General features: G+C 33.6%; 1 protein-coding gene across 2 annotated transcripts in view; it reads right to left on the reverse strand.

Annotated features, from left to right (window-relative positions):
• Positions 1-1,517: 1,517 nt before the first annotated feature.
• TRAPPC10 (trafficking protein particle complex 10) overlaps positions 1,518-13,169 on the reverse strand; it is a 49,436-nt gene continuing 37,784 nt past the window's right edge. Inside the window, exons 16-24 of one of the 2 annotated variants that reach the window (XM_039368286.1) lie at positions 12,520-12,678; positions 11,015-11,244; positions 10,406-10,506; positions 9,834-9,960; positions 7,962-8,141; positions 7,167-7,344; positions 6,114-6,308; positions 4,129-4,245; positions 1,518-3,102 (exon numbers count right to left, since the gene is read on the reverse strand). In XM_039368286.1, coding sequence (XP_039224220.1) covers positions 3,092-3,102; positions 4,129-4,245; positions 6,114-6,308; positions 7,167-7,344; positions 7,962-8,141; positions 9,834-9,960; positions 10,406-10,506; positions 11,015-11,244; positions 12,520-12,678 — 1,298 coding nt within the window. In that variant the 3' untranslated portion in view covers positions 1,518-3,091. Of the gene's footprint in view, positions 4,246-6,113; positions 6,309-7,166; positions 7,345-7,961; positions 8,142-9,833; positions 9,961-10,405; positions 10,507-11,014; positions 11,245-12,519; positions 12,679-13,169 lie in introns of both variants that reach the window. The other variant, XM_039368278.1, reaches the window with a different exon arrangement.

Here is a 13,169-nt window from a genome sequence, read left to right on the forward strand (position 1 = left end):
TAGTCCCACCTTAGCCTTGAAAAACAGCTGGGTGACTGGACCAGTCACTCACTCTCAGATGCAGAGAATGTAAAAATGCAACAATCTTCAAGGCCACAATGTTTCTATATGGGAGGAAGTGTAGAAAAAAAGCACAAATTTTTTTTTAGGAGCGGATACAAATTCTGTACCATCCCCCTTGCTGCTCTGAAACCACTATACCTTCTTTTCCTATGTTACAACAAACATGAATTTTTAGGTGCATTTGTCCATATCTCTGGGGAATGTATCTAAATAAAGGAAGGAAATAATTCAATTTTCCTGAATTTCATGATTCTCAATGCCATTCACTGCAAAAAGGAAAAATGAAGCAGCATAGCATGTCTCCATTGTGTGTAATGCCACTTACTGATGCTGCATTTGGGAATTCCAAATTTAGTATTTGCTTGCCAAATCTCTAAAGCATAAATATAGTTCTATATAAAAGTTAAGATTCATTTAAACATCCAGTGACCAGAAGTACCTACATGCTAATTGATGCAACTCAAATGACTGCTTTATATATAAAACTGCTTCCCAGCTGCCTTTTAGAAAAGCACCTTTGGGATAACCATGACCTGGATGACTGAGAATCTCCATAGACTGCTTTATAACTTATAAAAATAAGAAATAAGAATCAGAAATTATTTAATACAGGATTCATGCACTATTTATGTTCATTAATCTTATGGCAACATGTTGTTTTCTGTCAAACTCCATCTGGAAAAGAAATTAACTGCGAGATATCACATTAAATCAATAGAAAAGCTTAGATCAACTTAGAATGGTAAAGTCTTTTAATATCCAGTCATCTGAAACAAGATACAGCAAATGGTAAACCTGGCCACCCTTGTCTGTTATGGAAAGTTAAGAAGAATTAGTACAAAGTAATGTTGAATATATACCAAAATTTGGATTCTGACTGTTTTAACAGGAACTATGGTTGTTCTAATATTAAGAAGTTGGAAATGTGATATTCCAGATGTCTAGTAAAATGCAGCAATTTATGTCACAATGGCTGAGACTTTGTGGTATTTTGTAGTATTTTGTACTGTCAGATTATTGTATTTATCTGTAAACCACTAACTATTATTAAATATAATATATAAAGTGAGTTTCATCTACCCACTTTTCCCCTTCTTTTTTAGTTTATTTGGGGTTGGATATTTTCCTAGTTTTTTTTCCTTTTTCTCTTTTTTTAGTTTCTATTAATGTTTTTAAGATTAAAGATTGTTTTGTTAATTGTGTATGTTAAGAACGAGTAGTGAAATGGCATGACATAATATGACTCATCCCGGATATATAATTGGATGGGAGACGACTTATTCATACCAGGGCTGAAGGCTAGATGGGAAAGTCAAATCAACACTTCAGTTGCCAAGAAAACTGTATAGTTCTGTCCAAAAAGTCAACCAAGAGTCAAGCTCAATTCATGGTTGGCTTTAGTTTTTCATGTGAAACAAAGAAACATATACACAAACGTTGAGAATCAGAACAACTTGCTTAAAATATTCAAGATTTTTATTCACTTTATCCAGTAGTTTGTTTTCCATTTTTAACAGTTTATTCCCTATTTTTCATGGCACTGCTTTAGAACAGAATAAAACTGGATAATAATGTTTGTGGATATTTTTTCCTATTTGCTTTTCTACATTGACATTACACCTATAGTGTAATATTGAACAGAGTTGCAAGTAGGAAATGCTACAAATTCCAACAATTTCCATAGGAGTTAATTTTTCCAATCACAAATCTGTGAAAATCATCAAAATTTTACTCCTTTAACCCATTTGCACGTATTTACAGGCTTGAAAGTTATCTACAAATATGATAATTTGTCTTTTTTTTCCAGATGCATATATTGCAAATTGAATCAATTATTTACAAGTTAAAAAGCAATCTTTTCCTTCTATACATATGTTATCACCTCAGTAGTGATTAAAATACACTTCTGGTGTATTTTAGTGAAGTCATTTCAATATGAACATGAAAACTTTATGCTGCTCTGAAGCTACAACAAAAGTAAGCTTTCTACATTAATTGCTAATAAAACCTTGCCTCTGGATTTTTTCACAATAAATCAGGTTACTCATCATGTCCAAAATATACCTTTATACTCAAAGTTGTTTGAAAGACAATCTCTAGTTTAAAAAATTATATAAACAAGAAACTCATGTGTATACATATGTTCATTGTGTAATCTCATTAATTCTTATAAGGAAGTAAACCAAGATTAAAAGAAATTATTGTCAAAAAGATGTTTGCATTTTTTAAAAAATAAAGCAAATGGCAAAGAGACAATCAACCTTTCAATGGAAATTTCATCAGGGAAGTTTCTACAAAGGAAAAAAACTGAACATACAAAACAGCTATTGACAAATTAGCAGAAATGTGATGTCTCATTTCCTCTAAAAATAAAATTCAATTACTCTGAAGGTAGGCAAAGTAATCAAGAATAGATACACAATTTTGGAACACATGCACACACTATACAACTTAATAAAGGAATTTGGATTTTAATTTCATTTTGCCCCCTATATCTGGAATTATCATTGTTTTTTAATGTGATAGAGGCTGATTACTAAGAGGCTACATATATGCACTAATAAAGTAACTGTGTAAGCCAATAATTGATATGAGCAGCAGCTAAGATAATTACAGTGAAATTTAGAGAAATGTTTATGTACAAAAATACATTGTTTCTAAGAACTGGAAAAAGTTCTACATATTAAACCTATTTACAAGCTTTGATTTTCACACCGATAAAAACACATTTATTTTGTCCTTGATTTCTGGAACAAATTATACACAGACAAATACATCAGATTATTTCAGACATTTTAAAATAATCATTTATACAATAGATTTACAACTAAAAAGTAATCAGTTGGTGTAAATGTAGTTTGTTGCACCACAAATTCAAACTAGGACCTTAAATTCATCTATAACCAGATTGAAAAATAATTAAGGCTCCCTGCAGCTCTTGCCTCTTCCGCTTACAGTATGGTATGGGAGCTTGTGTGTATATAAATACACACTTGCTCTTCTACTATATATATGGCTCTGCAGTCCGTCATAAGTTAACTGTAACAGGAAAAGAAACAAACTTTGGTTTTAAAAATATCAAGTGAAATATCCAACAAAATCAATTTAGTAAGACCCAATATATTAACATCTAATCACTTAAGTATTACTTCTGAGGACAATCTTAGACCAGTTTTTGTGTCTTCACTCCAAACTTAATGAATTGTGTGTTTAATTTTAACTTAACCACTTTTGTGCCACTTTACTACTTGCATCAAGGTGTGCATGCATATATGTATATGTGTCTCTGCATATTATCCCATGTGTTGACAAAATGGTTCTCTATATGGTACAAATTCAAGAGCATCAGCAGACTGATAGATCTGTTATGTTCCAAGGCACAGAAGAAGTTAAGTCTTCAAGAAATAAATATATATCTATATATCTATATATATTCACAACATGTATTATTTAAAATCTTGTAGATAGTAAGGGTTTAAGAATCACTCTATTACACAGAAATTTGGAAAAGTACCCTGGTCCAGGAAATCAGACAATCATGTGACTAGAAAGGCACACACTTTAATATTTAATTGCCACACTGCAAGACTTACACTGTATGTCAACCTGAAATATTATTTGAGCAGGAACCTAATTATTGAAGCTGCTCAAATTATCAATTTGCAGTAAGCTTCTTTTATTTCATCAGCAGAATGACAGAGGAAAAAAAAAATCCCAGAATTCATTTTACACAAAAAATAGCAATATAAACTAGCAGTTACAAGCATCACTGTACATTTAAATTGATACAACTGTCTGCTGTTTCCAGGGCCAGTAAGGACTAAGTTGTCATAGGCCTATTAGTGTTAAAATGTCTCAATGATGAACTACCAGGTTATGAGCTCTTAAAGTGCATTTGTATTCAAGTCTCATGTGCATATTTCTACACATCTACAGAGAAACGTCATGTGACATTGACTTCCAAAATGTGATCATCTTTGCTGGGAATGACAAGGATTTGCATGCCAGAGCTGGAGTTGAAGACCTGTCCAGGGGAAAATGATTGGAGCCGGGGCATGGGCAAACCTTTGTGTTCTGCACTGGTTGTTGAATGTATGCTGCCTCTGCTTTTTATGCTACTGTTGTCAGCTTGATCATCCATATTTTTATCCACAGAGAGATTATCATTTTCAATCCAGCTATCTGTAAAAAACAAAAAATTGTGAAGCTCTATCACACATCCATCTGTACATTGTTGATTATAATTAGTTTGCCTGCACTCATTATTAACTAAAATTATCAGAGATTATTTATGAATGCATTTAAAGTAGTATATTAACATAAGAAGAAAATCTGACAAATTTATGACATCAGTTTCACTGGAAAGAGATAGCCTGAAAAAAAACAGCATCCCAGCTGAGGCAGATGAACAAATCTAAGTTGAGGAGTTCCTGAGAAGAAAAGAGCTACCTGCTATAATACAGTTTTGTCTTTCTTTTTTTAACTTAGTGCCTTAGCATGAAAGCAACATATATTTATGCTTAATAAAATATCAAAATAAATATTTATAAGTTTCAGGCCATTTACTGGAACTTTCAGTGCAGAAGGAATAATTAGATCAGTATTTCCCAACCGTGGCAATTTCCAGGTGTGTGGTCTTCAAATCCCAGAATTCCACTGCCAGCACAGCCATAGATAAAAAATCTGGAATCTGAAGCCCTAGTCCAGTGGTTCTCAACCTTTTTAATGCCACGACCTCAACCGGTCGTAAGTCGAGGACATCTCAACCGGTCGTAAGTCAAGGATTACTCAACTGGTGCAGCACCGTTTGCAGAATGGGACTTTTGGTAGACTCAGCAAGGCAGAGACAGCCTGGACAATTCCTATTGGCTTTTGAAAGCCAATAGAATTAGACTCTATTCAAGAGAGTCTATTCTATTGGCTTTCAAAAGCCAATAGAATAAAAGGGAGTAGCACAGCTAAGGAAAAGGGGGAAAAAATGGCGGACTGCGTTGTTTGGCGACCCCCGTGAAATGGTCGTTCGATCCCAAATGGGGTCCCGACCCACAGGTTGAGAACCACTGCCCTAGTCCTAGAAGATGTCAAAATTGGAAAACACTGGATTAAATCATTATTCAGAATTTTACCAGCAAAAGGTATATAACCATTGGCAGCATTCAAAGAAGTAATTATACTTCAACTATATGTCATCAGAACAATGGGCTCTATAAGGAACAAGATATAATACTTTAGAAATGATTATTGATTATGATTATTGAAGTCTCAAAAGTCTACTATTTTTAGATATTTTTTAATTGGGTCGTTATTTCATAGATATTTCCTTACCAGAGTCCTCTGACTTCACCAATGACAAGAGTTTCTAATGTTCTGCTTTCACTGGAAAAGTTCTTAAAAATTCAGGAAGACATTTAGAGATGTATCTGCCTTTAAAAAAGCTCAGTGCCATTTGTACTGTCATAAACCATTTTATTGTAATTTTTGTGTCATAAAATGATTTATAAAATTTGCCAAATTTCAATTCCATGGGAGTCATATGTCTCAGATTTTGAACACATTCTGTAAGTTAGTCTATTTGAAGTACCTTGATTCAAAAATTGTTGCCCTATAATGCACTATTTTGCCCAGTTAATATTTTTGTTCATGTTAAATTTAGCATTTTTTAAAGAATGGGAACATCCACATATATATATCTAACAAAATTAGCCCAAAATACATGTTTTCAACCATGAAGAATTTTGATAATATAATGCTTTAAAGAACAACTCTATAGAGCAGTGGTTCTCAACCTTTCTAATGCCATGACCCCATAATACAGTTCCTCATGTTGTGGTGACCCCCAAGTGGGTGTGGCCACCAATAAGAGGGAGTAGGACAGCTAGGAAAAAGGGAAAAAAATGGCGGACAGTGCGGTTTGGCGACCCCCATGAAATGGTCATTCGACCCCAAATGGGGTCCCGACCCACAGGTTGAGAACCACTGCTATAGAGAAAGGATATTCTATAATTTTATATTAGCAGTTTCTCACATGACTTAAATATACACATTCTTACCAGCATCAAGCTGCATAAAGTGAGCAGAGTGATGAGGGAGATATTTAAATAGTTTAACATCAGGAAAAGGAAGGTATCCAGCAAAGAGTGGCATTACTTCCATATGCACTTTATGGGTTGCTTGAACTGCTATTGGCATAGATATTACCCCTGAGCTCTTTCCACAGACTGCCCAGTTACTACTGTCATCCACAACTAAAATAAAGAGAAAAATCAACTATTACTGGTATGGTATCAAAATGTAACACTGGATAACATCCCGTAAGGCAACCTTTTGTAGATTGGTATCACCTAGTGCTTAAATTTACAGATTTAACATGCTTCTAAAAAAAAAACAATCTTGGAAGTATAACATTTACAAAATCTAATTTTCAAGCATCCCTGCCTGTTAAGGTAGTAGTAGAACAGATATTTCTACCAGTGGTGGGATTCAAATATGTGAACAACCGGTTCTCTGTGTGGATGCCACTTCCGGAAGTCCATTCTGGGCCTGGGCAACAAAAAATTAGCTACCGGTTCTGCCGAAGTCGTGTGAACTGGCTGAATCCACCACTGATTTCTACCATGTAAATATCATCTCTATGGAAAAACAATTCTGTTACAAAGTTTAGGATTATGATTCTACTAGTACTTTTTAAGGAATCAACTTGACTACATTTATAAGATTCTTCTCTAAACATCTTCACTTTTCTGTTGACAGCGACAACAACAATCTAATATAACAAATAATGTGCTGAGTTAGAAATTGTAAGACCTTGGTTCTAATCTTTCCTCAACCCTGAGAACTCATGGAGCAAGTTTGCTCTCTCTCAGCTCAGTTCAATGCCACCTCACAGGGTTGCTATTTATGGGACAAACAGAAGGACTAAGCACTGTGTATACCCGTCCCTAGTTCTTGTACAAAAGGCAGGATATAAATCTAATAAATACTTAATAATCTGAGATATCAAAAGAAAAGTGCTTGTTTTGACAGATGATGCTAACATTAGGGTTCAGTAAGTTATCAACAAATAAATAACCAAACTAAGTCCTGAGTAATATATATTTACTAACCTTCATACATTAGTTTGGTTGTACAGTATCCATCAGTTTCTGTTAATGCTTCATCTTTATCCACATCCAGGAGGTCTAAAAGACGGGTAATTGATACTTCCAATGAACAGAGCGAGCCTGTTTTACAATATTCTGCCCCCAATGGGGGAGAAATCTCAGCTTTCACATTATACAATGTCTGGCAGGAGTACAATAATATTTATGGTCAACATACAAAAGATAACTTTTTCATACCGTTCAAACTGATGAGAAGAGATAATCCATTTTTCTGATTGGATAGAAGACCCTAACTCCCGAGCTTCTATAAACACAGCATCAGGGGGAAAGAATCCCATACAAGTCAATTTCTTATATTTAAAACCGATATTTATAAAAATTACTACTGCTGCAATAACATCAAACATTTTGTGACCGCTTTGTAACTCATCTTTGGTATCCCAAATGCAAAACCTTAATGGTGATTGCCATAGACAGATGATAAGTATTTTGAACAATGATTATATAAATTGCTTTATTGCAATCATGTATAGGTTTCCACCATGAGCAGAAAATTCAATGATGATACTGTACTAGAAAGCCTCACAAGACTATCACAATTAAATATATATACTTCTTGATGCTGCAGTTTTAAAATGTCACTTGCCATGCAAAGACAGAAATGGGGCAAGTATAAAATATAAACCAATGCATGATGTCCAGTACTGCAGCGGAAAAATAGCATCTCCTACACCAATTTTAATGCAATTTGTCATTACTTATTGCATCCTACTGGTATTACAACAAGATACAACTTACAAAAAAGTTTTCCAGCTGGAATTCATAAGTGTACGGCTTCAGAGAAAATGAGTGATCCTCAGAGAGTGCAGAGAGTGCAGAACAAAAGTTCATTGAAAATATGCATTGCAATGACGGGGGAAGCTCTTTTCTCCACTTCAGTTCCCAGACAAAAAATATTGCTTGTTTACTGTAGATGTGCTGAGAAAGAATTTTTAATTAATATTCCGTTAGAACTGTGTTGAATAGCAACTAGTAAAACTGAAATATTTTTAAATAAATAAAGCAATTATGAGTTCATTTATGTATTTTCAGAACTAATGGCTTAACTTAGAAACAGTTAATGTTGGTCAGTTACAGGAGAGATGTATACTGACAGTAGATTACCTCACCTAGTAGTTTCAGGTAGATGTTAGATAAGAGCAGGGGGAAAGATCAGAACACTGAGAAACCCTTGTCTAGGACAAGACCTCTCCCTCTCAACAGCACTAGCTGGAACTGGCCTCAGAAGGAGAAAGAGAACCATTACAATACTGTGCCTCCCACTCCTAACCCTGCCCTCTGCCAAACTAGTCCAAAAGGATGTCATGATTGATGGTACTGAAGGCACTGAAAGATCAAAGAGGGCTGGCTGGGATGAATGTATTACCTCTATCTGGTCCAGCCAAACATCATCCACAAAATCAACGCCATCTCAGTATTATATCCAAGCCTGGAACCCAAGTGAAAGCAGATAATCTGATTCCTCCAGAGCACTTTCTCAACAACTTTCCCTACTGTTCAACACTATTGGATCCAGAAACAGTTTCTTAAGAAGATGGGCACTGCCCCTCTAAGAGCTACAAAGACTATCCTTTCCCTCAAGTGTGCATATAGCATCATCTTGATCCAACTACACATTTCATGGAAGGCCTTAACCCAACAAGTGGGACACAGATCTAGTACACAACTGGTCATACTTATAGCTTAAGTACCCTATCGACTTCCTCAGAAGCAACAGGCTCAAACTCTTCCCAATTACTACAGTTACTTCTTTTTATTATAACTATTCTGCAGAAATATAATCAAATGTTTGCATGCTCCATAGCTATCAATATATTCTATAGTCTAACACGATCTACACTATAGTCTTGCTATAGCCAAAAAAGCAAAACTTTCATTCTCTATTATTAGCTTTCTGAACTCATGGTTCTCTAACTTTTTTGATGTTGGCTGTCCATTTTTTTCTATTTCTATTTCTTTTTTGCAAGCTCTTAAGCAAAAACTTTGCTAGTATTAGGAATTAATGCAAAGGTTTAAACATTTATTCTTTTTTTAGTATAATTTATGTACGCCAATCTTTTCCAGTCTCTAGGGCAGACAATTTTGTTCTTTATTTGTTGAAAAAGTGCAATTAGCATTAGTCTTTTAATTTCTTCTTGTCCTAAGTATTTAAGAAGTTCAATGGATTCAAAATAAATGTATTAATAGAAAACTGCATTTCAAATTATCAGAAACAAATTTTCAACTATTACTAGTCAAAAAAAAAAGAACTTGTCCACAATACTTTTTCAAAACTCCATCTCTATTGCTGCTTTTCAACTGCTTCTCCAATAATCACAGTAGCATTTACAGTAAGATTATTGAAAAAACAGCAGCCCAAACTGAAGCTAATAGTCTCTCCATAAAGGTGCATTAGATGAGAGGTTCCATTTGTTCTTCCCAAATCCTTTTCAGGCATTACAATAAAATGATAGCTTTCATAATCATTTTTTAAAATAAATACTTGATTTTGTTGAAGCCATATATATGAAGATATTTTTAACTTTTAAGATGTATAAAAATGAGTGAAATTGAGTTGTAGTTCAAATCCAGGTTTTATATGATTACAATAAATATATGTGAAATAATTACCTGTTCAGCTTTAGGATTTAGAGCTTGAAGACTTAAATCTTTGTAAATGTCAGAACTTTTGAGATTATTGTCAGAGAATTGAAAACAGATTTCTGACATGTTCTGCACACAAACTTGTATATATTTCCTAAAATAAGAAAAAAGTAACTATTACAAGGAGTTATTGCTATATAATTTAACTCTGTGTGTGTGTGTGTGTGTGTGTGTGTGTGTGCGCACATCTTTGCAGCAGAATTAACCAAATGAAAACAATAGTTTTAAAAAATGAGGAAAACATGCTAATTTACATTAAATTATAGTCACTAAATCTAAATGATGTTTTAAGCAAAGGTCTCATTTGAATGGGATTTATACATATCTACTTAGAAGAGTCAAACTGAATTCATATAACTTTCTCCCCAAGGAAGTTTGTAGGTTTGAGGTTGCAGTTTAAATCATAAAAGGACACAAGGGCAGCCTTGGGGTTAAAAAGTATTTTCAAACCTTCCTGCTCATTCAAACTGCCTAACTCATAGTTTTGATAAGAAAAGCTTTTATGATGGAATAGAAAATGAGAATTTTGAGTAAGTTACCTTGTGCCTGCTGATAATAAGGAATGCTTGGCTTTAAAAGGTACACTGAAGGTAAGTGAAATAATAGTGGAGTAAATTGACCATGGACAATCAATGGTTACCTATATGAAACATACAATAAAATCATCTGATATATTGCTTAAAATTTCTATTTAAATACAAATAGTTTTGTATTTAACTGTTTTTCAATTTTGGACATGGAAGAATAAGTGAAGAGCATAGCATAGAGTAGCGTATCATAGCACCTCCCATCCAATCCAATCCATTCCAATCCAGAATCCTGGATTTATTTATTATAGATTTATTGTCTTGTGATTCTTTCATCTCTGCATCAAATGCACAAGATAACTATTTTAAAGCAAGCTAATTGGAATAGCAAGCTTAAAAATGTATTCAAACTCTCTCAGGAATTAATGTTTATATATTTAACAAAAATAATGCAAAACAATTACAGAAACATTGTAAGATTAGCAAAACAGCCCCAGGGATCAAAAAAGCTGTGCAACAGACTATTAATATAGAAGTATTTGCCAGTTTGAAATATAATATTGACATCTGAATTTCATTTTTAGTTAATTTAAATATTAATCTTTATTCATAATTTCTTACCTTTTGGTCAATTGTAGTCATGCTATTGTAAGATGTCTCTTTCTCTTTGCTTTTTTTCCTACACTCTTTACTTGATAGATTCTCATTTTCCATCATACATATTGGGACTGATGGCGAGTATAAAACTTCAAGTTCAAAGGTAATCACATGATAAGCAGGAACCATCGGTAAACTGATGCTGGTGATTTTTTCAGATGACCGAACAGTTAATGATGCTTCTGATACCTTTTCTACAAATGTAGGAAATATAAATTAGAGACTATAATTTATATCTTAATTAATTAATTATTCAGCTTGTAACATATAAGCAAACCCTGTTTTGACCTCCAAGCAACTGTTTTGAATGTTCCAAGCATGAAATAAAGCATGTGTTTCAACAGATTTATTTTATTTCTTCTGAGCACTGAAACTGTTTCGAGGGGGAAAGGAGGCAGAAAGAGAATAAGTGTTTTCCAACTAGCCAGCACCACATTAGTGATTAGCCATGCCCCAAATTCTATTGCTTTAGATTGGATAGGCTGAAGTGGGAGTTAAGTACTTAAAATAAAATAGGAATTAAATTCCTTGCTAGTCTGAAAAATAGCTGAGCAAAATTTTTCTGAATTATTGTTATGAAAAAATTAAAGGTTATGTATGTAGAATAGGCTGCATGTGTGTTGTATTATTTTGCAGGCAAATAATTCAAATGTTTTACTAATGGTTGCTTGGTTGCTTATAATTTGGTATAAATTATTATGATTTGGTATAAATCGGTTTTCTATTAATATAGTAATTTTTATACACACATATGCATAATGTGTATACATATGTATGTATGTATGTAGGTATGTATGTAGGTATGTATGTATATGTATATAAAATTACTTTATTAATACAAAATTGATTTATTTCTTAAGCTTTTTATGGTTATGCATTCTATGCATGTTCTTATGCCTTGCAGAAGTTGAGTTTCAAGTTCAAATGAGGAGGGCTTATTTTGTTTTCCTATGAAAAACTCTAGTTGCCCTCTAGATCACCCTACAACCAAATCTACTTCAGAAACATGTTGGCATTAAGATGGAGAATTCGTTATGAAAACACATTCTCATCAATTGACAACAGCAACAAATGTGCGGATAAATTTTAAGACTTAATGCTTCTAATGCTTTCTAATGCTTCTAATCCCTATGTTTTAAACTGCTAAGAAGAAAGGAGAAGTAAAACTTCAGAAACAGATTTGATTCTAATTATATTTATTTTTATAAATTTATGTATCAAATTTGGAGACTGTCCATCTCACTCAAAGAGCAACTATATACATATTATACCAAATCATAATAAAATGCAAAATGTAAATGTCACAGAATATTGTTAAATGCAACAAAAATTAAGATCTTAAAGAAAGCAGTGCGCTATGTGTTAACATCTACAATTTCATTGATTGTTTATAATGTGGAATCTCTTTTACCATAGGATTAAAATGCAACAAAACTGAATACTTTGAGTGTAATAACAAAACTAAATACCTTGAGTGTTTGAATAAATCACAGCTTTGCTCTCAGGATGGTACAAGACAGGCATGGCATCAGCATTACTTAGTTGTAGTGCATCTCCATTCTTTATAGTATAGTGGCCAGTAGTCACTGTAAATTTTACCTTCTGAGGAATGCCAGCCAAAAGGCTATCTGGAGAATAATAAATTGATAATAAGGTGTGTGGCAAAGGAATCATTGCATGCACAACATAATTTGGATATTACTGAATCAACTGCATAAGACCTGCTTTAATGTGTCTAATCTCTAATCTTTTATCACAGATTAACATTTAAAGATACAATACTGTGCCTGTAAGAGCTCAGAAAGACCTATCATCCATCCATCCATCCATCCATCCATCCATCCATCTATCTATTCTATCTATCTATTCTATCTCTCTCCTCAGGCAAGTTTGATAGTGTACATCAAAAACTTCAAAAAGTGTGCCCAGTAACTGCTGAATTAACAGTTTATCTAAAACAGACACACAAAAGGGACAAACAGAGCACTCACAAGGAAAACAACGATAATTCTGTTATATTGGAACCACCACAAAGAATCACAAATTCCCTGTAGAAACATAGAAAGGTGATGGCAGAAAAAGACCTAGTGGCCCACTGAGTCTGCCCTGATAAGGTTTC

This window comes from Crotalus tigris, unplaced genomic scaffold, assembly GCF_016545835.1.
Source record: "Crotalus tigris isolate CLP2741 ecotype Arizona unplaced genomic scaffold, ASM1654583v1 scf7180000017601.7605149639:7615979, whole genome shotgun sequence".
Taxonomy (NCBI): domain Eukaryota; kingdom Metazoa; phylum Chordata; class Lepidosauria; order Squamata; family Viperidae; genus Crotalus; species Crotalus tigris.